This window comes from Ictalurus punctatus, chromosome 3 (genome assembly GCF_001660625.3).
Source record: "Ictalurus punctatus breed USDA103 chromosome 3, Coco_2.0, whole genome shotgun sequence".
NCBI classification, from domain to species: Eukaryota; Metazoa; Chordata; class Actinopteri; order Siluriformes; family Ictaluridae; genus Ictalurus; species Ictalurus punctatus.
The window spans coordinates 34,009,086-34,035,558 of record NC_030418.2 but is presented as its reverse complement, the minus strand read 5'-3'; the positions used below and the strand labels follow the sequence as shown (position 1 = coordinate 34,035,558).

Sequence of the window (26,473 nt, the reverse complement as noted above, 5' to 3'; positions counted from 1 at the left end):
TAAACTGTCTGACTTGTCTGATGTGTTTTAAACCCCTCAACAAACATTACTTTACAGCAAGCTGAACAAGGCCATGAGTATGTATATGGGCTTATTAGTTGCGTAACATACAAATAAATAGCATGACTTAATATAAAACAGAACCACAATTTCCTGTGTTAAGTAATTACGGTGTCTACTATATTTTCATGAGATTATATCAAAATAAAAGCCAAGAGACATTTCAGAAACCCACCACCTTTTCCACCCTTTTCCCTCCATATATAGCACTATTTATTAGGGCCAGTCTGTTTAATAGTACTTGGATCAGTACTTGGTCCTCTTCTGTTCTCACTCTATGCTCGATCTTTTGGTGAGGTCATATCCTCACATGGGTTCTCATACCACTGCTATGTGTATGACACTCACTTCATCCTCTCCTTCCTTCCTCAGATCCTCTCGTTTCTGCTCAGATCCCAGCATGTCTGGCAGACATCTCATCATGGATGGCAGCTCATCAGCTGAAACTTAATCCCAGCAAAACTGAACTACTGTTCATCCCAGGTGATTCATCACCATGTCAGTATCTTGTGATCTCCCTGGACAACTTTCTGATCGGTTACTTCGGTTACTGCACGCAACCTTGGGGTAGCCGTGGACAATCAACTGTGTCAACTGAGAAATTCAGATTTCTTCTTTACAACATCAGAAGGATTCGTCCATTTCTATCCATACAAGCCTCTCAGGTGCTGGTTCAGGCTCTTGTCATTTCGAGACTGGACCACTGCAACTCACGCCTGGCAGGTCTTCCTCTGAGCACCATCTCTGCATCTGATCCAAAATGCAGCTGCTCGACTTGTTTTCAACCTTCCTAAGTTCTCCCACACCACCACATTGCTTCGCTCCCTCCACTGGCTTTCTATAGCTTCTGCATCAAATTTAAAACTCTGATACTTGCCTACAAAGCCACGAATGGACCAGCACCCACTTACCTCAAATCACTTATCCCACCCCGCACTGCACCATGCTCCCTCTGAACCTCTAGCACTGGTAGACTGATGTCACCATCTCTTAGAGTACAAGGAAGGCATACATCAAGACTCTTCTCTGTCCTGGCACCTAGGTGGTGGAATGAACTTCTCCTAGATGTCCGAACAGCTGAGTCACTGGTGGTCTACAAACGATGTCTAAACATACCTCTTCCTAAAGTACATAAATTAGCACCTTTAACTAAAAAAAAACCTGTAGTTTCTTACTATATTACCTCCCAAAAGAGTTTTAAGACTGATGGTATTCTTAGTCTACAAGTGACCACAGCCGTTATCTCCAAATGGGAAAACTCGTCACAGTAGTGAACCCTCCAAGAAGTGGCCGAACTTCCAAAATTCCTCCAAGAGCACAGTGATGACTCATCCAGGAAGTCACAAAAGAGCCAAGGACAACATCAAAGGAGCTACAGGCCTTTCTTGCATCAATAAAGGTCACTGTTCATGATTCCACTATCAGAAAGACACTGGGGAAAAATGGCTTCCATGGAAGAGTGGCGAGGTGAAAACAGAAATGTTCAACAGAAATGTTCAACAGATTTGTTCAGCAGAAATGTTCAGGTAAAAATGAAAAAAAGAGAAAATCTAGGAAGTCATTTGATTTCCCCTTTTGAAGACACTTCCTCATTCCACATTTCCTCATATTGCAGACACCTGAATGTAAGATATTTGATGCACAGTGGAGTTGTTACTGAGTGTGTTGGATTTCTGCTAAATGTACTTTTCATAATGCTGTGTGTGTATGAATGTGAGATGGAGTGAGGTGTGTGTGGGTGTGTCTTTCTCTATCTTTTAGGAAATCAGTAGGTTGTTTTGCATCTGGTAGTTGAGAGAACTCTGACACTGGGTTCTTTCACTTGCCTACAATGGCCTGGTTTTTTGTTGCTAATTCTTTTTAAAAAGAAAAGCTTTTTTAAAATTGGTTTATTGGTAAAATGCCTGCGGTGCATTCATCTCCTGTTTGGATCTACTTTTTGCCCGACTTGCTACAAGGACTTTACTCAGAGGGAAACATCTTGGAACTTAACCACTTGTTCAGAGGAGATTATCTAATATGCTATAAAATGGTAAGTACAAAGTAACTACAAAAGCTTATTTTTGTACCAAATACCAAACAGAGAATATAAGTGGTAATTGGATAATTGGAAACTGTTAACATGCTAGTCTTTAGATTGACATAAAAAAATTCAGTGTTAACCTCGGTTCAGACGCTTCCTGATTACGCAAAAAGATTCAACCGAAGAAAATGTATTCATGTATTTACTCCTTTTTCTTTTAATAATAAAATCATGATTACGTTGCATAATGCATGTTGACGTGTTGCTGACGTATAACGCTCGTAGCCAAGTAAACGTAGTAGAGTTAGTGCGCATGCGCAAACATGTGTAACGTGTTCACTAGCATTGCAACACTTGCTAGAATAGACGCATCCAAGGTGAACAAAGCTAATAACTCTATTTTGAGCCAGAATTTCAAGGCTTCGTAGTTTGTATCCTTCGTAGACTGATAATCCAGTTCTCCATACGAGATTTCTGAGAGATTTAAATAACGCAGCAACATGCGGCAAAATCAACCTGCCATGCGGCAAAATCAAAGGTAGGACGTAAATCTCCAGACAGACAGCATAACAAAACAAATGTTAGTAAAACATTTTAGTAAAACAAAAGTTATTAACATGTTTCTATGAATTTTTATTGTTGTTCTTTAATGTTTAATTTACTAATTAATGTTTAATGGTTTAATTATTCAATAATTTTTTAAAAAGTTTTTAAAAGTTAATGCTTATAGTTACTGGCTTTTGACAAATATGTGCTGTGTGTGTGTGTGTGTGTGTGTGTGTGTGTGTGTGTGTGTGTGTGTGTGTGTGTGTGTGTGTGTGTGTATTAGTCTGCAGAGCCTGTATACAGTGGAGGAGCTGTATGAGACAGGATTTGCTCATACAGCTCAGTTTCCACAAAGACATGGCCTCAAATTGCTGTTCTGGTTTCTAGATCACATCAGACTTTTTGACTACAATCTTGATGAACTCTGGAGGAAGCATAAAACAAACTTTGGTTTTCACATCTTCGAGAACCGAGAGCAACTCCTGCCTGATGATGGCCTCATCTATTACACGTTGGGAAATCTAAACAGAGCTGGAGCAGAAAACCTGCCTGAAGACATCCGGGTATATTACACTGGCCAGCGTGATACCAGTAACATGGATCGTGTTATAGTCGGAGTGGATGATGATGGGCGTGTTCGTGAAGTTTATATAACTGCACACTATAAACAAAATGAAACGTACCACATCAGTGAGAGCCTCTGGATGAATATCAGCCACCAGCTCAGAGAAACCTTACGACCATGAATGGTATCTCCCTCTCTCTCCCTCCTTTCTCTCTCTACCCCTCTCTCTCTCTCCCCCCTCCCTCTCAATTCAGTTCAATTCAATAAATTTTATTTGTATAGCGCTTTTTACAATGGAAATTGTCTCAAAGCAGCTTTACAGAAGCATATAAACACTGTGTACAGATTTTAAATATTTTAAAGATTTTAAATCTCCCATCCCTCTCTCTTACAGACGTATTTCAAAACTTCTGAATCCTCCAGTAAGCAGCATTGGGGCCATTATCCACAAGTGGAAGCAACATCACTCTGTCGTCAACCGGCCACGCACAGGAAGATTTCTAACCAGGGAGTCAGAAGAATAGTCAGAAGAGTAGCCCAAGAGCCAAGGACCACTCGGAAAAAGCTCCAGAAACACTTGGAGGTAGCAGGTGCCGTCGTCACAGAGAAAACAATAGACAATGCACTCCACTGCTCACGCACATCCCACAAGACTTGTATCGATATTGCTTTGGCAATGTGTTAACAGTTGATTGAAGGTGTTAGATCATAATAATTCAGGAAAACTCTGTAAAATAAGTGTTGCTCTGCAAAACGGTTAATGAAAATTTATGCAAATGTATTGTTTTTGCAAATTATATTAATTATTATGGTATTTAACTTTAATTTCACAGTTTTTGTTTGGCAGCCATTGCTGCCAGTGATTTGACCATTTTTTATGGTTTTTGTTTTTTTACAGTATGTAAAAAGCAATAAAATATATTTTAAATATGAATTTAATTGAATGAACCTTTTTTAATCTAAAAAATTAACAATAATTTTATTAACAATAATATGGATGTATATTACAGTAATCCATTTTTACTGTATTGGATTATGTCTTTGTTTTGCTTGTTATGTTGATCAAAAGCATTGAGATACCAGCGTTTTCTTAAGTTAAAACATCTGAGAAAAGATTTTTCACTAATGTCTAGACCATCAATTTGTAACACATGTAGCTGTCTCTAATCCTGCAAGAAATGGATGGAAAATGTGGGACACATTTAGAGTTGAATTAAGCATTAAAATGTAGAGAGTATTCAATATCAATTTCACACTTCAACACTAAAATACAGACTTATTCAACATTATTCAGAAATGACGCAACAGTTATGTACACAAGGTAAACTTTGAGAGGAAAAGTGTCTCAGTTAATTTGAATTTATGCACATTTCATGATATCAGATTGAGTAAGGAGCAGTATTAAGTCCATCACCACTGTCTAATAGTTTGATGTAACCACAATGTCATGCTGAAATAGTTTTAGGCTGTAAATACACTCAAAGTTATTGTGGAATGCCATTTGAAGTAAATATTAAATGCATTCCTATTCATTCGTTCGTTTTCAGTAAGCACTTCTTCACATATGTACCATATCATTTTGTCTCTTTATTACCACCAGAGAACTTTTAATTCCTAACTTTTAATTTCCTCTAACAGAATTAATTCAGTCCAAATTTATGACATAATTAATAGGCCTACTTTTTTGTGAGTTATTGAGGTTTGAAAACAATTCCTGCTCTATACCACACCCCCTTACAAGTCAAATCTGAATACAATTAGGTTGGACTAATCAAAATTTGAACAACACCTAATCAGCAGCACTGAATGGGGAGAGTAAGGAACATTGACCCACCTCAACACTGTTCAGTTTCAATCCAAGAAATTCAAAGGTGTGGCATTAGATCTCCGTCCACCTGGATCTCTGATCATCAACTTCAATGTTGTATTTGTCTACTCTAACTGGCTGATTCTGTAACAATTTCAACCAAGTCTCCACCATTGCAAGACAAAAACACAAGTGAACTTCAGAAATTCAGGATGATCTTAAAAACATTGTGCACAGTGAGTCACAGAGGTCTTGTCCACAAGACTTGAGTTGACTCAACTGAGGCCGCGGCTGCACCTTCAGCGTGATTCAAACTTAAATCCATCCACAAAAAGTCATAAACCATCTACGATCCCAGGAAAAGTTGACTTGACGACACAGCTAGATGTTCCTCATAATCTCTGCTGAACTGTGCAACATGGAGTCAAAGGACTCTCCCTGCAATCCGATGAAACAGCTGACTAGACTGAAGTCACTTCAAGGATCAAGACCAACCAAAGAAACACCATTAGAACGCAACAACAAATCTATTTACCGTCTTCAATGTTGTCATGGTAGATTCGCTAGAATTAACATGTTAAGTAGATTCACTCTGCCTATTAATCTGGTTAATAAACAGTTTCTTTCTTAATATCTACAATATTTGAAACTTTTGATTCTTTAAAAAAAAATTACTTTACTTGTTAATAAACTAAACTGCATATACATATATACAAAATGTGAATTTTCTTTATTGTTTAACATTTATTTTATTCATTTTCAAGTTATATTATCCATTGTAGTAACGTGAAATATCTGCAGTGGTTCATGTTTACAGCAGGTGGAAGCACAGTACATGAAATAAACTGTCTGACGTTTCTGCTGTGTTTTAAACTCCTTCCACCGACTGTAATCAGCCAATCACATTGAGGAACAGTTCAACTCAAACACACCAGAGAGAAATAGTTTGTCTATACTGTAATCTTATTTTTGACAGGTCTAGGTCAAAGGTCAAAAAGATACATATTCTTTCTCTCTATATCTACAGTGAGGGAAAAAAGTATTTGATCCCCTGCTGATTTTGTACGTTTGCCCACTGACAAAGATATGATCAGTCTATAATTTTAATGGTAGATTTATTTGAACAGTGAGAGACAGAATAATAACAAAAAAATCCAGAAAAACGCATGTCAAAAATGTTATAAATTAATTTGCATTTTAATGAGGGAAAAAAGTATTTGACCCCCTCTCAATCAGAAAGATTTCTGGCTCCCAGGTGTCTTTTATACAGGTAACGATCTGAGATTAGGAGCACACTCTTAAAGGGAGTGCTCCTAATATCAGTTTGTTACCTGTATAAAAGACACCTGTCCACAGAAGCAATCAATCAATCAGATTCCAAACTCTCCACCATGGTCAAGACCAAAGAGCTCTCCAAGGATGTCAGGGACAAGACTGTAGACCTACACAAGTCTGGAATGGGCTACGAGACCATTGCCAAGCAGCTTGGTGAGAAGGGGACAACAGTTGGTGCGATTATTCGCAAATGGAAGAAGCACAAAAGAACTGTCAATCTCCCTCGGCCTGGGGCTCCATGCAAGATCTCACCTCGTGGAGTTGCATTGATCATGAGAACAGTGAGGAATCAGCCCAGAACTACACGGGAGGATCTTGTCAATGATCTCAAGGCAGCTGGGACCATAGTCACCAAGAAAACAATTGGTAACACACTACGCCATGAAGGACTGAAATCCTGCAGCGCGCGCAAGGTCCAATGCTCAAGAAAGCACATATACATGCCCGTCTGAAGTTTGCCAATGAACATCTGAATGATTCAGAGGACAACTGGGTGAAAGTGTTGAGGTCAGATGAGACCAAAATGGAGCTCTTTGGCATCAACTCAACTCGCCGTGTTTGGAGGAGGAGGAATGCTGCCTATGACCCCTGGAACACCATCCCCACCGTCAAACATGGAGGTGGAAACATTATGCTTTGGGGGTGTTTCTCTGCTAAGGGGACAGGGCAACTTCACCGCATCAAAGGGACGATGGACGGGGCCATGTACCGTCAAATCTTGGGTGAAAACCTCCTTCCCTCAGACAGGGCATTGAAAATGGGTCGTGGATGGGTATTCCAGCATGACAATGACCCAAAACGCACGGCCAAGGCAACAAAGGAGTGGCTCAAGAAGAAGCACATTAAGGTCCTGGAGTGGCCTAGCCAGTCTCCAGACCTTAATCCCATAGAAAATCTGTGGAGAGAGCTGAAGGTTCGAGTTGCCAAACGTCAGCCTCGAAACCTTAATGACTTGGAGAAGATCTGCAAAGAGGAGTGGGACAAAATCCCTCCTGAGATGTGTGCAAACCTGGTGGCCAACTACAAGAAACGTCTGACCTCTGTGATTGCCAACAAGGGTTTTGCCACCAAGTACTAAGTCATGTTTTGCAAAGGGGTCAAATACTTATTTCCCTCATTAAAATGCAAATCAATTTATAACATTTTTGACATGCGTTTTTCTGGATTTTTTTGTTGTTATTCTGTCTCTCACTGTTCAAATAAATCTACCATTAAAATTATAGACTGATCATTTCTTTGTCAGTGGGCAAACGTACAAAATCAGCAGGGGATCAAATACTTTTTTTCCCTCACTGTAGGTCAATGGTCATGATCATAAAATATATTTGTAGTTATGTTAAATCGGGATCAGATACATTCCTGACACAAACGTTACCATACATGGTGTGGCCATGTGTATTCCAGAAACCCACACATGTTGCACACATGTTCTTTCTTTTCACATAGAATATGAAACACTCTGAGGTAGGTCATAAATATATATATAGTTATATTAAATCGGGATCACATACATTCCTGTCACAAACGTTACCATACCTGGTACGGCCATTTGTATTCCACCCACACACATTGCACACATGTTCTTTCTAACACTCTGAGGTAGGTCATAAAAATATATATAGATATGTTAAATCGGGTTCCCATCCATTCCTGACACAAATGTTACTATACATGGAATGGCCATGTAGGTTCCCATCCGTTACGGATAAACACAGACACACGTTGCACACATGTTCTTTCTAACACTCTGAGGTGGATCAAAAAAATATATAGTTATGTTAAATCAGGTTCCTATACATTTACATTTACATTTACATTTATTCACTTAGAATACGCTTTTATCCAAAGCGACTTACAAATGAGAAAGATACAAGCAAAGCACATTCCAGACACAAATGTTACCATACATGGTACGGCCATGTGTATTACACATCCAAACAAAAATATGACACACACAAACACACTTTATTTTCATATTATTTAAAAGGAATTTAAGTGTTATGTACTAAATTACCATAATTATGAACACAAGTTGTTAAGTTGACAATCGTTTTTAAAATTATGTTTCTCCATTTAGATTGTCTGCAGTAGAATGCAGTCTTTTAAACCAGGAAAAATGACTGCCTTTAAGTTGTATAACAATAATAAGTAAAATCCAGTGTGATTTACATTACAAATCTCATACGTAACATCTCTGCAGGATTTATAGACGTTAAAGCACTGAAAGAAATGAGCGATATAGACAAAAAATAAACACTCTGTGTCTACTACTGCTAAATGTGACTAGCGTTAGCTACGTGTACTAGTGCAAAATAGTCCATCAAATGTATTAGCAGGTGTAGCCTATACACGAGTCCACTATTGGTCATATCACAATTGAGAACACGCCCCCAATTTCATTGCTTTAGTAGAATTTAATTGTAAGTGAAATGATTCTCACATTGTAATGTCCTTAGTATTTGTTCAGTCTACAGGTCCTCTAACACTCTGTTAAATGAATAAATGTAAATGTACTACAACGTAAATTTTGTTTTAAATCAATTAACGCAGAAATTCCACACAATATTAAGTTGACGTAATTATCAACATTACTATGTCAACACAACTCATCAAAATAATGTGTACAACTTTAAATATTTAATTAATTCAATAAATTAGAATTTTTATCTTGCAACCACACATTAAATTTAGATTGTGGGAGTTTGTTTTGAATAGCTCTGCTGTTAGAAAATACATGATGGTTGAATGTGAACATAAATGAGCAGAATGTAAGCTTGTGAAATAAATGAAACTTTACTGATTGCACTTTTGAGATATTGGCATGAGTTTGAATAAAAAATGTACTGAAATAAATACTCTAAAACATTGATATACCCAAAGAAATGTAAAAAAAAAAAAAAAAAAAGTTTTTACATACCTTCTAAATAGGTCCCTTCAGGAGGTAAACGTTTTAAAGACGGTGTTTTATAAGAAACGCGCATATTACATGCCTTCTAAACCTAACCCTTTAGGATGTAAAATGTTTAAAGTGCTGCTTAAAAGAATTGAGAGTTTTGTTTAAACTAGAAGACACATTTTTCGGGCGGTGTCTTGTAGGCCTATACACAGTGTCCTACACATGTGTTTTCCCGGGGTGACAGTTCTGTAGATAGTGTAAATTTTACATTTATGAGCTCTGGTGGCAGTGTCTGAAGTGTGTGTGTATGTGGGTGTGCGTGCGTGTGTGTGTGTGGGTGTGTTAGAGAGAGAGAGAGAGAGAGAGAGAGAGAGAGAGAGAGACATGTGTTTCCTGGGGGTTTGCTGACCAGAATGCTTACAGTGTGTTTATGTTAATGAATTAAGGTACGAGTCGTGTGTTTTAGGGTTTAACGATCCCTACCAATGTGTACATTTGTGGTTTAAGTGAATCTTTGTTTCTGAAATTACTTCTGTGGTAATTATCAGTTTGTGTAACTAATCTATCAGAAAATACTAGACCTGGTGACTAAGCATCCCCAAATTTCATGTAGTGTGAAAAATATATACACCCTCCGTGACTACATTACTTAAGGTTTAAACATTTTTATTTTGTAATGCAGCAGGACAAATCGGTTGTGCATTTGGTATCTGGTGATTTTAGAATTAGGCCCCAAATGTCAAATATGTTTTGTGTATAGCTTCGTCAGGCAAACATCACGATGGTATGGAAAGAGTATACAAGAATCATTGGGGTGATCTAATGCTTAGGACTTGTACAGTACTTCAACTCGGGAACGTCCCACCATGGCGTTCAGAGAGGCATTATCTAAGGTACACGTATATATAATATAGATCAGAGCCCCAGTCTGTCTTTACCCACTCAAAATGCAGTCAAAATGATTAACGTTTATTTCCTTGTAGCGGTTTATGACCGGGAGCAGTCATATACACTACAAGCCCAAGTTATAGAAGCAGTCGAGTTATTTTAAAAGGTTCCAATAGACATTTAGTGTAAACTAGTGTAAAAAAAAAATCTCTGAAATATTTCAGTGAAAATAGTGGTCCATATTTAATGCATTATATTAGAAATGATAGTACAGTCTTTGTTGATCAGTTACCAACTCATACTTTATAATAATTTGTTTAGGAGCATCTGAATCTGGCAAATAACTTTTATTGCATTTAGACATACAGTAAAAGTTAATAAACAAATTAGGAAGAAATGGCGTACACTGCTGCTGCGGATATTAAGTCAAACCATTTTGTTCAAACTTCAGCATGACCCATAGAGAAGCAGAAACTTATGGCACCTTATGAACACCATGTGAAGGATTAAGTTGACTCGTCACTTACAGTTACAAAGACATGTCCTTGTGCAGGATCACCTTCGCACCAGCATCGATCCCCTCTTCTCCCATTTCAACGTATAAGAAAAGGCAAAAAGTAATATAAGATATATAAGAATATATTTATAAAATATAACACATTATGGGGAAGAAACATAAAATATTATTTAACAAGGTCTGCCGTTCAGCCCTCTTAACTGTAAGAGCATTATCAGGATTGTACAGCACTTGGGGACAGTAGTTAGCTTTCAGATGTCAGAAATAAAACAACTTTTTGAGTCACAGTGCCAAACTACTGGTATTATATTTGGATCCTTCTTTTACAGCATGAAGGACTGGCATTTATTTAATAGACAGATGGTACAGCCATATACTGGGTCAGAGGATTTGGGAATTTCTTTGAGAAAGGTTCATTGTTTTTGTTCTTTTATCATAGCTTCAGTTTGTATACTTACTTTGGTTAGTGACTTAAACTGTTTTATTAGGTACGGACCGATTTCATTAACAGGGAACGATGATAGGTGAAGATTAAGTTGGTATACGTGTACAAAATAAAACTGTCTATATGTATATTTGTCTGCTATGTATCTGTTTAAACACTGCTGTAATGGCGATATAAAGAGAGAGAGATAACCATTTACTAATTCATAGAACCCCTTTCCACCTATTCAAGTTCGTTATACATTTTTCATTTCAAGCATCGTGTTCAGACATTGCAAATCATCAGTCTGAAGGTTAAGGGTTACTTAGATTTTTGCTTCTTCAGCATAAAAAAAGTCTAAACATTAATCTTATTATTAAACTCAGAAACAATATAACTGTCTGGTTGTGATCATAATAAAAGGCAACGTGAAAGGTGACTTAATTCCCAATGAGATTTCTCTATGTTCTATATGACCTTTCTACAGTATATGCCATTAAGTCCTAGTGTCCAGCCATCATTACAGCACGGGAGAGGAAATCTCGTTCATCAGATGTGCGATGTACGTCTAGACAATCTGATAACAAACTACACACAACATTTATGTTGAGAAAATTCAGCTTGATCTTTGTTCCCAAATAACATTGGATCAGATCCATAGTTTACAGCATCTGTCCCACACGTATTTAATCTGAATTACGAGTACTGAACATGTTAGAGGAGGAGAAAATGTAGATTTACTGTTCATTGGAACTTTATTGTTTATTTAGATCTGTCTTGATTCATTTTCATATTAAATTTTTTTTAAATACATTTTATTATTTTTTATGATGTACCTTACATCATAAAAAGCCTGGCATCTAACATAACTTATGAATGTAGGAACGTGGATTTTCACCATGCGACTCTTTTCAGAAAATGGTCTTTCTCTGTTTCTTATGCACACAGAACCTACTTTTCTTTTCATAAAATCATACACCAATCTACTATTCCTGTACAGGGGTTTGAGGAAATATAGATAAACTCATTAATATACTGTAGCTCTCAGAGTTACTACACTACCCCACTTGGTAATTCAGACCATAACCTCATCTTGTTAACAATTCTTTCCTGCAGTTCAGCCTGTTCACAAGGAATAGGTACACTCAGTAAGGATAGGGTTAGGCAATACATGTGCATCACTTTGTTTTAACGGTGGTGGAGATAAAGACACGGTGTGGAAAGTAATTGTTGCGCCACGACCAGCAGATGGCACTGCGGCACGGCTTCTGACTGGTCACGTGAATCTTTTGTTTTCGTTCGCTTCCCGCTTGGACGTTGAATTAAGTTTGATCATGTCTCTGATATGCCCCAGGTGTCCATGTTTTGGTTTGAGTATGTTTGCTATTTAAACCCTTCATCTGAGTGCGCACTTCGCGCAGTCTTATAGTTGGTATAGTTTGTACCAAACGGCTGATGCGGTTCCCGGTTATGTTTGAGTACGATAGTGAATGCGTTAGCCTGTTAAGCGTCTGGTTTCATGCGCTGCTCTAGTTTCAAGCCACGATACCAGTTTTTTGTTTTCCTGGTGAAGACCGCGTTTCCTGTGTTTGTTTGTCTACCGCTAATAAAGACTTTGACCTGCATCCGCCTCCAGTCCCGATACGTAACAGTAATAATACAGATATCAGAAGGAATGACCTGTTGGAGCTGAGTGAATGAAAATCAGTAAACTAAAACACTTTGTTAGTGGTTAATTAACACACCCTATTGCATCCTATAAGAGATTAATCACATTCATAGACAACAAACGCAATTCTACAACATGGATCTACACAAAATTACATGAACACACAACTATCTGTGATAGCCATAGTCAGGAGCCGGTAAGGAACACTTACTAGCACAGTAATCTTAATAAGTATTTAAGTTGATATGTTAAATAGATATGATATTTAATAGATATTAGACTTTTTTACGATGTAAGGTACATCATAAAAAAAATAATAAAATGTATATAAAAAATTTGAATATGAAAATGAATCAAGACAGATCTAAATAAACAATAAAGTTCCAATGAACAGTAAATCTACATTTTCTCCTCCTCTAACATGTTCAGTACTCGTAATTCAGATTAAATACGTGTGGGACAGCTGCTGTAAACTATGGATCTGATCCAATGTTATTTGAGAACGAAGATCAATCTGAATTCTCTCAACATAAATGTTGTGTGTAGTTTGTTATCAGATTGTCTAGACGTACATCACACATCTGATGAACGAGATTTCCTCTCCCGTGCTGTAATGATGGCTGGACACTAGGAGTTAATGGCATATACTGTAGAAAGGTCATATAGAACATAGAGAAATCTCATTGGGAATTAAGTCACCTTTCACGTTGCCTTTTATTATGATCACAACCAGACAGTTATATTGTTTCTGAGTTTAATAATAAGATTAATGTTTAGACTTTTTTTTTTTGATGCTGAAGAAGCAAAAATCTAAGTAACCCTTAACCTTCAGACCGATGATTTGCAATGTCTGAACATGATGCTTGAAAAGAAAAATGTATAACGAACTTGAAAAGGTGGAAAGGGGTTCTATGAATTAGTAAATGGGTATCTCTCTCTCTTTATATCGCCATTACAGCAGTGTTTAAACAGATACATAGCAGACAAATATACATATACATGCGCCAGCACCTGCTTTTCCATTGTTGACAGTAGTGACATCTGGACACGTGTGTTTTGTTCATGTTTCTGTCAGGTCTCCTCCCTGTTCTGTCATTGGCTGGGATTTCACGTGTGTCTGTATTGTCCTTAGCTGCTAGCAGTTTAGACGCTGATCATGTCCACATATATACCGCGCGCCTCCCAGCACACAACGCGGAAGATTATCGTACAGTTAGATTAGTGTGTTTAGTAGTCATTGTCACGGTCCATGTTTAGAGTTAGTTCACGCTGGATTATCCGCTCCCAGTTCCTCGTCATAGTTCACGTTTTCTCGTTTTGTTTATCGCCCCTGTTTTCCGTGACCACGACCTTGATTCATGTTTTTCCCTGTGTAAGCCTGTTTGCCGATCGCCTGACCTGTGCCTGTTATGGATTACGTTTTTGGATCACGTTTTGGATTTGTCTGCCTGTCTCACTTTTAAAATAAACACTTCATACTGCACTTGCATCCGTCCTATCTCCGCTCCGTCACGATACGTGACACAATGACTCTTGTATACTCTTTCCATACCATCGTGATCTTTGCCTGACGAAGCCAAACACAAAACATATTTGACATTTGGGGCCTAATTCTAAAATCACCAGATACCAAATGCACAACCGTTTTGTCTTGCTGCCATCACAAAATAAAAATGTTTAAACCATAAGTAACGTAGTCACAGAGGGTGTATATATTTTTCACACTACATGAAGATTTGGGATGCTTATAGACTGTGGAACAGAAATGAACTCATTGTGTCTCCACCGTTCTATTTCATATTGGAGTACAACCATTTTACTTTTTTACCATTAAGGATGAAACACTTGTTTCTTTAAAAACACAATGTTTAAATGTTTTTCTACCTCCGAACTAAACCCTCAGACTTAAGACACGATCTGTGGAGTTGTTGACGCCCTGCACAGGGTTAAACAACACATCTTTACATTACCTTCATTAATAAATTGTCAAACTAACCTCTTGGTTTTTTTTATTTTTTGGAGCAAAAGTCAGGTCCTCTCTCATTTCAACAGGTCCTCTTGTTGGTGAATACACAGCAATCTTCTAAGGGTATTAGGATTTCTCGGAGCAGACGTTGTAACAGATAGTTGCAGAGTTTCTTCTGTGTTTTAACTACGACGTCTTAACCATTATTTTAACACTGAGACACACGACTCCCTTTAATTCGTTAACAAACACATTTGTAAGAATTCTGGTCAGCAAAACCCCCAAAAGAACACCTGTGTCTCTCTCTCTCACACCCACCCCCGCACACCCACATGGTCATCAGAGGTCATAAATGTACTGCTGGGACATGGGATGTCAAAGCATAAACAAAAGCTTACGTATTTAGCCACAGTTCTGTGTAAGTATCCTCGTTGGCGAACCATTTTCTGAAATCTTGTTTATAGTTTAAACAAAATGCACGATTCTTTTAAAACACCGTTTTTTTCACCCTTAAAATAACCTGGTTAGAAGGTAGGATATGTAATACATATTTTCATTTTCTTCAGACATATTGTCACTTCAGTCTCCACAACGAATAACACCGATGGTTTTGACCTTTCTTTCGGTAAAAGAGAACAACGACATCATACAGCCTTGAAGGACTGTAGAAATGTTTTACACATCACGATGTTTTTCTCAACAACGTAGCCAATAAATAGTTCAATTATTTCACAAACCTCAGTCTGTTCATCTCTTGACAGAAGGATTACACATAGATCATACACATAGGGAGCTACACATGCATAACATGTCCAAAAATGTTATGTGGACACGTCCATTCTGATTTATAATAATGCACTTATTCTAAGACATTATCATTTCTATAGTAACGTCTTATGCAGGGACTTGAATAGTGGATGATCTACATAATCTATGACTAATAATAAACAGATTTTTTTTAAAAAAGGTTTTATTAACCATAAACAAATCATAATCATCGATATGATGAATGCACTGTCCACCTACACACCTGTCGTCCATCTGTATTACCTGTCAAACAGGTTCAATTTACTTCTCACAACCAGGAACTTGCTGCTAGTTGTGGTTATAAGGCTTTATTTTATCACACACCAACTCACTATTTCTACTGTATGTGTTGTATGTTCACAATGTGCACTGACACTTTTCTAATGTTTTGGCAGAGGTGCCTTGGAGAGCCCTATTTTATTATACTGTGTATTTGGATATGGCTAGAATGACTGTAAAGGTCTCTAATCTAAAAAACCTACCTAAAAATAGTGATGTCCTGAGTCTGTAATCTGTTTTTTAGCTATGTCAAATCCAACTAGGTGACTTTGTATTTTGATTACTGGTCACTACTAAACTAGTAAAATACTCAATAATCATGAACCCCTAATAATAACCTGAATAATTGAAATATTAATTTTTTTGTTAAATCCACTTTTCATTATACTGCGTGTAGGCTGGACCTATCTGTCTGGGTGTGTCTGTCTGTACAAACAACGAATTGTGTTTGCATGTTTTGTTTAAAAGGAACTGAACGTATCACTGAAGTATTCTGACATTGTAGCTCTGTTCATAAACCTTTTTATTGCTTTTTATAACTTTAAAAAAAAATCCTTTTTTAAAAATGGTTTATTGGGTTATTGGTAAAACGTGTGCAAGTCATTTGTATCCTTTTTGGAGCTACTTTTCGCTGGACTTGAGACAAGGATTTTACCCAGATGGACACACCTAGGACTTCTAATCACCTGTTGTTCAGAGGAGATCGTCTACAACTATATACAATGGTATGTACAAAGTAATTATAAATGCTCATTTTTATTTGTATCATTAACCAAACTTATAAATCTAAATAAAGATTATAAGAGGAAGTTGGATAAAGTGCCTCCAACAGTACATTATTGGATATTGGATACATATCCTCAGTTTTAGACAATACCGGACACAGATTAGACAGTGAAAAAAAAAAATCACTGGGAGAAAGTGTCAAAATTTATACCTGAGAGTACATAACTTCATATAGTTTAAAAACTGGTTTATATATTCCTGTATTTACTTTTAATAATACAATGCATTTATTAATATGCATTATGCAATGTAACAACAACAACAACAACAACAATGATGATAATAATAATAATAATAATAATAATAATAATAATAATAATAATAATAATAATTTATTAAGAATTCCTTCCGGGGACTCCGGTTATGGCACCGGAAGAGAAGTTATGCACACGCCATTCAGTATGATAATTCACGCTGCCATGTTCATAACTTAGAAAACACTGCCATGTTCGGAAACCATGTGGTAGAGAAACGAACAAAGGCGTTCCAGGTAACAGAATAACTATCCATACAGGTAGTGATTTCACAGTGAACCTGTGTGTGTTTTTCAAAGGGAACATATATAGTTTAGTTTATATGTAGTTTTACACGTTTTTTTGTAGCCGTACAATAGATAAAGCTAACTAGCATGCTGCTAAGCACATGGCTTAATGACGTAAGGTTAATGTTTATTTAGTTTTTTTTTTTATATATATATATATATATATATAAAATGAGTGGAGAACATGCAAACTCCGCACAAACCTCTGTTCAGAGGTCTGATTGTTTGTGTCTTATACCGCCAACACTGTGTACACTGGCAGCGTTGAATCAGAGTGGATTTGGTTTGCCTTGGCCACGTCATGGTCGCCAAACGCTGAAATGGTTTTTATGGATAATCCAATATCATGAAAACAATCTTTATCGACTCTGTGATCCAGAGAAGGGAGCCTTCGGTTTCCACAAATTTGTGAACAGAGGGCCACTCCTTCCACTCCTTCCTGATGGCTGGAGGTACTATGTGTTAGGTAATCTGAAAAAACCAGGAGCACGCCATCTACCCAGCTACATCCAAAGACATTGTACCGGCTACTGTGATGAGAGTAATATGGACCGCATCATAGTCGGAGTTAAGCCTAATGGGTACATTCGTTCAGTTTTTGTGACTGAACACTACAACCCAAATGCCACATACCGAATCTCTCGTAACCTTTGTATGTATATCGGCTATCGAGAAAGAGCAATTAGAAATCAGGTTAACATGGTGGCTCAGTGATTATAACGTTTGCCTTGTACCTCCAGGATTCGGGGTTCGATTCCCACCATGTGTGCGTTGAGTTTGCATGTTCTCCCCATGCTTCAGGGGTTTCCTCCAGTTTCCTCCCCCATTCCAAAGACATGTGTTATTGGCATTTCAGATGATTCAGAACGGCCTACGCGGCCTATCTGTTGCTTAGAGAGCGAAGTCCCATGGGAGAGATTCCAGACACATTAGCCCAGTCCCATCTGGGTCGCCAAATGCTGGCTCAAATTTAGCCTATTACCCAAAAACACTTAAAAAGGGTCCAGATTTATTGGTTCCGTTCCACCACACGAGATCCACACCGATGAGAATTCTCAGAAGTGATCTGATACCCTTAGCTTAAGCTCCAGTATTTATACTGTAATTACCCAGTAGTAGAAGTGGAAACCCCTGACTTCTTCACAAGCCCACAGCAGGCCACTGGGGCAACCCACCCTGCACACGAAGGAGCTGGACACGCAGCGTCGGGTAATGGGTGGGGAACCTGAGTGACCTGTGAAGAGGGTGACCACCTGACCCTAGCTCCTGGGGGACCCTGGACATTCCCGGAGGAGCTGAACACGCAGCGCCGGGTGGGTCTGGGGTTCTTCTGGGTTTTCCTGGGCCGGGGGCATCTGAAGATGTAACAATGGATCCAAATTGTCACTTGACGAAAAGAAGACTGGGCCAGAAAAACCACTGCATCTTTCCAACTGCGGAGGACCTGACAACTAGCCCCTTGGGGGTTGTATTTCCCCACAAATATTGCTAAAACATTTGGACTTAAGGCAGCCACTCTGAATACAGCCCTTACTGTGATTTCAGATTGAGTCGGTGACTAATGTCCAAAACCTTTACACTAACAGTCATATCTTTCAAGATACCAAGACAACTGCATTGATATTAAATCATCTCCAGTTACAGAAATGAGCTCGGATTTTAGAACTGATAAATATAATAAAATTCATCATAGTTAAAGAGGAGAGATGCATTCCTGCATCAAGATGGCGGCGCACACAGTTGCTGTGGCTCACGGCTCTCCTTTTCAGTGCTCTTTTTTGTTGTTTTTGTATTATTTATTACTTGTTTGTGCATTATCGGTTCTACGAACATTCGTTATACAAGTCAGAACCTTACGGATATTGGGGACCAACACCACTATGGTGTTGAACATCATAAACGAACAGCAGTGGGCTTACCCCGACGGTGTTCACATAATTGCAGGAGACTTTAATAAGGCGAACTTGAAGACTGTACTCCCGAAATTCTATCAACATGTTAAGTGTTTTACTAGAGTGGCGAACACTCTGGATCATGTTTACTCCAACATTAAGCATGCGTATAGAGCCATACCTCTCCCCCACCTCCGCCAATCAGACCATCTCTCCCTCCTGCTCTCCCCTGCCTACACCCCCCTCAGACGCAGTGTCAAGACCACTATAAAGACTGTTACCACCTGGCCTGATGATGCATTCTGCAAACTACAGGACTGCTTCGAACAGACAGACTGGGATTTGTTTGAACATCAAGAGCTAGAAACATTAACAGGAACGGTACTGGACTATATCAAGTTCTGTATCGGAAATGTGACTGTGGACAAAAACATTCAGGTTTTCCAAAACCAGAAACCATGGATGACCAAACAGGTCCGCACACCACTCAAAGCCGGCGACACTGCCTTCAGGTCTGGTAATAGAGCTCTGTACAGAGCCGCTCGTGCCAACTCTCTGCCCTGCTACGAAGAGTTAAAACTCTTGGACACCATGGAAACAACGAGTTCTCTTCTACCAACACTTTTCAAAAGGTACAACCTAATCAACATCTTCAGGGAGTCTTCATCAACTAACAACAGCTCCAAGCGTCTTCTTCAAACCCACATCTTAAGGAGTTCTCTTCAACCAGCATTTTCCACTCAACGTCGTCAGGAGTTCTCGCTTCAACTAACATCTGCAAGAGGGCTCTGCAATCAACGTCTGTGTAAACTAGTTCCGGCAAAGCTTCCTAACTCCACTTGTGAAGGAACCAGAAAAACTGCGGCCAAGCCTACGAGACTCCACTCCATTCATAATTCACCATTCCGGGTGGTCCTCCTAGATGCCGCTCAAACGCAACCAGACCTCTGATGAATCCCACAAGGCAAGTGAGCACCTCCAGGTCTCAGTCGAAGCTCGACTCGTTTGGGTCGAGGTCTAAGAACAGCGTACTGCGTTAAAACAAGGGAGCCAGTCATTCTCTGTCAAAGTTACTTTCACCCCATTTGTTTGTATGTGTATGTGTGTGTGCTTATGTGTTAGTTTAGTTTCTATGTATTAGAGTAGTTTAATAAAGTCTTGTCTGAATTTAATACCAAGTGTCTCTTGTCTATGTTTATGATTTAATGTCTTAAGATGTCCGATCTTGTTACCGTGCTCATAAGCCATGTTTAACATCAGGATATTATTACTGGTGACTAATCTCCTAGACAGAGTTAATAGTGAGACCAAACGTTACACAAGAACTCCAATTAATTGCCACAGGAACCATTAAACAATGAATCCCCACTCACAGACACTGAGGAGCCAACACAGGCTCCTAATGGAATGAGACCTTTGTTCTTTCCCCCAGGGTGCAAAGCTAGATTTCGCTACGTCCTTATCAATAGTTTTGACCGCATCAGCGCTTACCGTTTTGAAGCGGACGAGGTGTTTCATGTGCATGATTCCCTGGCCGTAGTTCTGTGGCAGTAAACTGTCGTCTTGCCCCTTAATCACAGCCACCAGGTCCCACAGGTTATGGCTCCCTCCTGGAGGCTGAAAAACAATCGCCCACATCGTCTTTTCCTACAAATATCGTGGCAGCGATACTGCAGAAGTGTGCATGTTTGGTTTTACTGACCGAGAAGCACTCAGAGAACCAGCGCAGTTTCTTCGTTCGCACATCACTGGAAAGTTTGTCGAGTTCTTGCTTGATGTCTCTGGACACTTTACCACAGAGGAGAGGAGGAGCACCGGGAACCATCGCTCGATCTATGACAAAACGGGCCGGTAATCATTCACTCAGTACGTTAAACACGTCACTAAACACGCAGGGGCTCACAAACTTCACATCAGAATCCAGAATTCAGCTTTGTGGTATAAACATACAATATTAATCAATTTCACGTCGGAAAAATACGTTCCAATTCATTTGGTTTAAAATTTCAACAGAAGAATCCTGCTTATGTTACGCCATCTTTTATTTCTTGCAGTAATGGCGGTTCACCCGTGTTTCCGATGATGTCGTCCCAGCTGTGTTCAGTCAGGATGTTGATTAGCAGCGGGGCGATGAGAGGCGTGAGCGACCACAGACGCACAGTCGAGTCCCTGGAGCAGGACGCCATGGTGAACGGCCGACTCGGATGGCACGTAAGACCTAAGGTCAGTGTTACACATACACACACATAAACACACACACCATGTAAAAACTACAGCAGTGTTGGCAGTACTGCAGATGTTTAATTAGGGACCTCCACACTATATGGACTGCGTGTAGTACCGTAGACGTCGGCTCCGTGGTCATAGACGGTGTCCAGACAGGTCCCGTCCCTGGTGTCCCACACGCGTATGGTGTAGTCCCAACTTCCCGAGGTGAGCAGGTACGGTACCTCGGAGTTCCACATCAGACCACGTACTGGAGCTGTGTGTCCACTCAGGACGTTAATGCAGGCGTCCTGTGTGTAGTCCCAAATACGCACCGTCCTGCAACACACACACACACACTTCAGAATAGAAGCATCTCTGACAGCAGCTTTTCCGATGTAATTATAACGAACGAGTCACCCGTCGTCCGAGCCGCTGCACAGGATTCCCTCTCGGAGAGGAGACCAGCGCACGTGGAACACTTTGGCCGTGTGTCCAGTAAACACCTTCAGCGGCTGATCCGAGCTTGTAGCCAAGTAGTAGACTCTTACGTTTTTATCCTCACATCCGGTCGCAATCATGTCTCTGAGACAGAGGGAGAGAGGAAGAAGAGGATGAGATAAGAGCTCAGACGTTAAACTCGATATTAACGTCAGGTTTGAGAGGATCTGATCACAAGTGGACGGTTTTAAGGCGTGAACGAAGTCTAACGAGTTAGGAGTCAGGATTGGGAAGTAATCTGGTGCGTATATGGAAACACAATATATGCAGTGTGAATATTAGAGAACCTCTGTAGTTAACAACGTCGCAATATTTAACAAAATCCAATCTCAACTGGTCACAGAAGGCGCACTGGTGACAAGTGTAAATATGAGGAGTTTAGAGCAGTCTGATCAACTGTCCGGTTGTGATCCGATCAGCAGAGACGGACGTTAATAGCGTGTCTGGACATGGGCAGAGAGAAAACAGTGGGAAAAAATAATTAAGCTTTAAATGAAGCCTCAGAACACCACAGATTAATGCCAAAGAGGATTACGTTTAAAGAAAAAAAAAAACGTCAAATCAGCAGTATCCATTCAGTACCATTTCATTTGTAATGATTAATAATTTTTTTTAAAATACGCCACCGTACCAACGATATATCTGAAAAGTGTATCATTTATCACGATATAGGTATTTTATTGATATATCGCCCAGCCCTAGTTGTTGATGAACTTCGCTCGGACAGACAGGGATACTCACTTGTTATTCTGACTCCAGTCACACCCGAACACGGCCGCAGGGTGCTTATATTTATGCAGCACTTTACCGTCAATGGTTCTGATGATACTGAAACCATTAAATAATAAAAGCAGAGAGATTAAAAAAGAAAAATCTGATACACTCAAGGAGCAAAATTCTAGCCATGTGAAGTAGCAAAATCAGAAATGTACCAGAACCCGTCTCCGCTGCACGTGGCGATGCGTTTGGAATCTTTGTGACTCCACGCGATGCAGAAGATACCGTTCTTCCCATGCTGCAAACACACACACACACACACACACAAAATCCACACAATGCGGTTATAGAGCTCTGCGTCAGTGTGTGTTAATCTCAGCTGAGGGGGCGTGGACCCTTCTGATCCTGTTTCCCTCTGTGGACTTCATTTTCACAATACCAAACGGAACCCTGTCACATCTTAACAGATGTAAATCATATCGTACGCAGTCGCTGCCTTGCGGTTTCATGGCGTTCTTTAAATACGTACCTCGTTAAACCTTGTGATCATTTTGCCCTTTTTCAAGTCCCAGATGAACGCTCCGTTCCTGGACGTGGCTCCTGCTATGCAGTTCAGGTCTCCTTCGGGTGGCAGTATGGAATAAATATAATAATTATAGACTAAATACAAACCGCACACAGATTTCTAGATGCCATAACAACAGGTTATTATAAATTATTTGTAAAAATAAATAACTAACTAAATAAATAAATAAATAAAATCTTTACACTGTGTTTTTAAGTATGAAAAATAAGCAATTCGCGGGGTCCAAGCACTGCGGGTAATAATAATAATAATAATAAGGGAATAATAGTAATAAAAATATTCAAGTAAACAAGTCTCCTGATTATGAACATGCTCCTATGTTTAGTCTTATAGCGTAACAGATCGTGTATCTCACCAGGAGCCCAGGAGAGCGAGTAGATGACTCCTTCGTTCCCGGGAGACGTGTAGACGGCTGTTAAAGTGTTAATGTCCCACACTTTGATCGTCCCGTCAAAGGAAGCCGTAGCGAGCAGGTTCGGGTCGTCCGGTTTAAACTTACAGTCGAATATGGTTTCTACATGACCCTAAAAAATGACGCACGTACACATAGTATTATAAAAACCACCGTTTACGTGTCTGTGTAAAATCAGAAACTCGTTCGCATTATTTATCAGCCCGCGGTTCGTACCAAATCTCGGAGGAAGTCCCACTTTTTCGCCCCCATGTCGTAGAGGCCGACTCCTCCGTCCATGAAGCAGCAGACGGCATGTCCGGGTGGCAGAGAGAACGCCTGGTTCTGTGAGAGTGTCGGAGGAGGAACGGCCTCGCTCGTAGACGACGTGTAGTGGTTCTTGGATGGGGAAATTGAGCTAGCGACTAGAGACGGAGAGAGAGTGATGAGTCAGAGTACTATACCAACCTCTTCAGTCGTACCAAGTTTGTATGGCAACTGTAACAGGACAAAAAGGACAGGACGTTTATGAAAAATACATTATTTTAGTACTGCCTCAATAATGATGCTAATTCCTGCTAATTCCTACAATGGGATTTTAAGCAGCATGTTGGTCTTAAATGTCTTAAAAGATACTAAATACCACATAAACATTTCAGCATCTACCGTATGATGTCATACTACATCAGACCTTTCTTTGCTGGTGGAGAGTTTAACACGTGCAGAGCGTGGAAGCCCGTCTTCTTCAGTTTGAAATTGTCCAGCGGCGTCGTTCTCGAGACGTTCCACACTCTCAGCACGCCAACCTGAGAGTCTTCACACACGGCAAAATAAATAAATTGTTTTAAAAAACAGCTATTAAACAGGGTTGGGCAGAACTGATGCCCAAGACATTATTATTATTTTGGTGAAGTGTCACTCACAGTAATGAAGGAAGTAAGGAAGCAGTCCCATAATTCTGCTGACTGTACGAGAGTTTCTTAAACGTTGTTTTTATTTTATTTAAAAACATTGCCCGGTCTACATGGGCTGTTCTCAAATCACCAGAATTACTCTTGGATAGCTACCGAATGACTTGATGGTTGTCATTAGCTATTCGGAAGCCTATAAGGTAAACCAGTTGACAGCTAGTCCGGTTCTGATTGGTCAGAAGGTGTTGATTCATTTTCTAGAACAAATCTAGAGCAAGTCTGACTGTATCGCATTTACAATATGAATGATCGAATACATTATCGCTACTTGTATGATAGAAAGGTCTGCACTGTATAAAAGGCCATTAACCGGTTAGGTTATGTATGATGGGCAATAAATATTTAGGCAAAAAAAATAACAAATACTAAGAAGAACAGATGTGCAAGGTGTGAGTTTCTTAGTAGTAAACATACATAATGCATAAAGATTGTTGTTAAATGTTATCAGCTGTGTAGCGAATTGCTTGCAATGATGTGACTTCAGGCACGTGCTACGAAATCAGTAGTATACTGTGTGTGTGCGTGTGTGTGTGTGTGTGTTGTTGTGTCCAGCTGTGTTTCTGTCTCACCCCCGGTAATGAACATGCCCGGGGCAGTAGGCACCCAGGCCAGGCACTGTACGGACGCGGCCGCGCTCGGTAAACTGAACGCCGTCACGCACGACAGCGAGTCCGAGTCGAGCAGCCTGATGCCGTTGTGCATGTTCGCCACCAGCAGGTAGTCTGTACTCAGAGGGTCCCACTCCAGCGCAGTCACCGGGTCCTCCTCATCCGTTCCCTCCAGAGACTCGGGACGCAGCACGTGCTTCTGATTCTTCGAGCCTGTCGAGAACATTTTACGTCATTAGTCGGTATTCTGTCCAGAGACTTTGATTAGAAAACCTTCGGGACTGGACTAATTAATTAATTAATCATTAATGTCCCGAGGTTTCTGATTATTAAAACATGTATCTTGCTTAAACCATTATTATTATATTAAGTTTCTTATTACTATATAAAATGCATTCCTAAATCTAAAATATATACAGTTGTGCCCAAAAGTTTGTATACCTCTTGCAGAATCTGCTAAATCGTAATACTGTTAACAAAATAAGACTGAAATTATAGCTGAATTTATAAAAATTACCCCATTCAAAAGTTTACACACCCTTGATTCTTAATCCCGTGTGTCGTTGCCTGGATGATCGACGACATGATGTGTTTATGTTCTGTGAGAGTTGTTCACGAGTCCCTTGTTTGTCCTGAGCATTTAAACTGCCCACTGTTCTTCAGAAAAATCCTCCAGGTCCTGCACATTCTTTACTTTTCCAGCATCTTCTGCATATTTGAGCCCTTTCCAACAGCGAATATATGATGTCCAGATCCGTCTTTTCACACCGAGGACGACTGAGGGACTCGTACACGACTATTACACAAGGTGCAAACATTCACTGATGCTCAAGAAGGCAACACGATGCTTTAAGAGCTGGGGGGTAACTTTTGAACAGGATGATCAGTGTAAATTGTTATTATTTTGTCTTCTAGGATGCATGTAACTATCTTATTTAGCATCTGAAGTTCAGGACTAAATGAAAACAAAAAGATCTTTAAACAAAAGTTCATCCTGTTCAAAATTTTACACCCCCCTGGCGCTTTATGTAGCGTGTGTATTACCTTGTGTAATAGTCGTGTACGAGTCCCTCAGTCATCCTCGGTGTGAAAAGATGGATCTCAACATCATATATTCGCTGTTGGAAAGGGCTCAAATATGCAGAAGATGCTGGAAAAGTAAAGAATGTGCAGGCCCTATGTATGTTCTCACAGAACATAAACACATCATGTCGGTGATCATCCAGGTAACGGCGCACAGCATTAAGAATCAATGCTGTGTGAAATAGTTTATTCAGGACAGTATTAAATAAACAACAACATGGGATTTTTATGATTCGTCTTATTTTGTTAACAGTATTACGATTTAGCAGATTCTGCAAGGGGTGTGCAAACTTTTGGGCACAACTGTGTATATATAAATAATTAAGTTCTATAAATAAGTAAGAGTTATTGGTACATGTACTCACAGTAAAATGTCACAGGAAATAAATAAATATATATATATATATATA

General features: G+C 39.4%; 1 protein-coding gene and 1 long non-coding RNA gene across 3 annotated transcripts in view; one reads left to right on the top strand and one right to left on the bottom strand.

Moving 5' to 3' along the window:
- Positions 1-26,473, bottom strand: part of wdr17 (WD repeat domain 17) — a 116,722-nt gene that overhangs the window by 63,895 nt on the left and 26,354 nt on the right. The window contains exons 5-16 of the mRNA XM_017463393.3: positions 24,942-25,193; positions 24,093-24,215; positions 23,639-23,826; positions 23,366-23,534; positions 22,954-23,045; positions 22,640-22,722; positions 22,449-22,535; positions 21,627-21,791; positions 21,343-21,545; positions 21,070-21,219; positions 20,704-20,834; positions 20,493-20,618 (exon numbers count right to left, since the gene is read on the bottom strand). Coding sequence (XP_017318882.1) covers positions 20,493-20,618; positions 20,704-20,834; positions 21,070-21,219; positions 21,343-21,545; positions 21,627-21,791; positions 22,449-22,535; positions 22,640-22,722; positions 22,954-23,045; positions 23,366-23,534; positions 23,639-23,826; positions 24,093-24,215; positions 24,942-25,193 — 1,769 coding nt within the window. The remainder of the gene's footprint in view (positions 1-20,492; positions 20,619-20,703; positions 20,835-21,069; positions 21,220-21,342; positions 21,546-21,626; positions 21,792-22,448; positions 22,536-22,639; positions 22,723-22,953; positions 23,046-23,365; positions 23,535-23,638; positions 23,827-24,092; positions 24,216-24,941; positions 25,194-26,473) is intronic.
- Positions 1,794-4,057, top strand: LOC108263022 (uncharacterized). Of its 2 annotated transcripts, none has more exons than XR_008396356.1 (3): positions 1,794-2,092; positions 3,017-3,378; positions 3,589-4,057. It is a non-coding gene; the product is annotated as an uncharacterized LOC108263022 (long non-coding RNA). The 2 variants fall into 2 exon arrangements; XR_001812063.3 differs by having other exon boundaries at positions 2,913-3,378.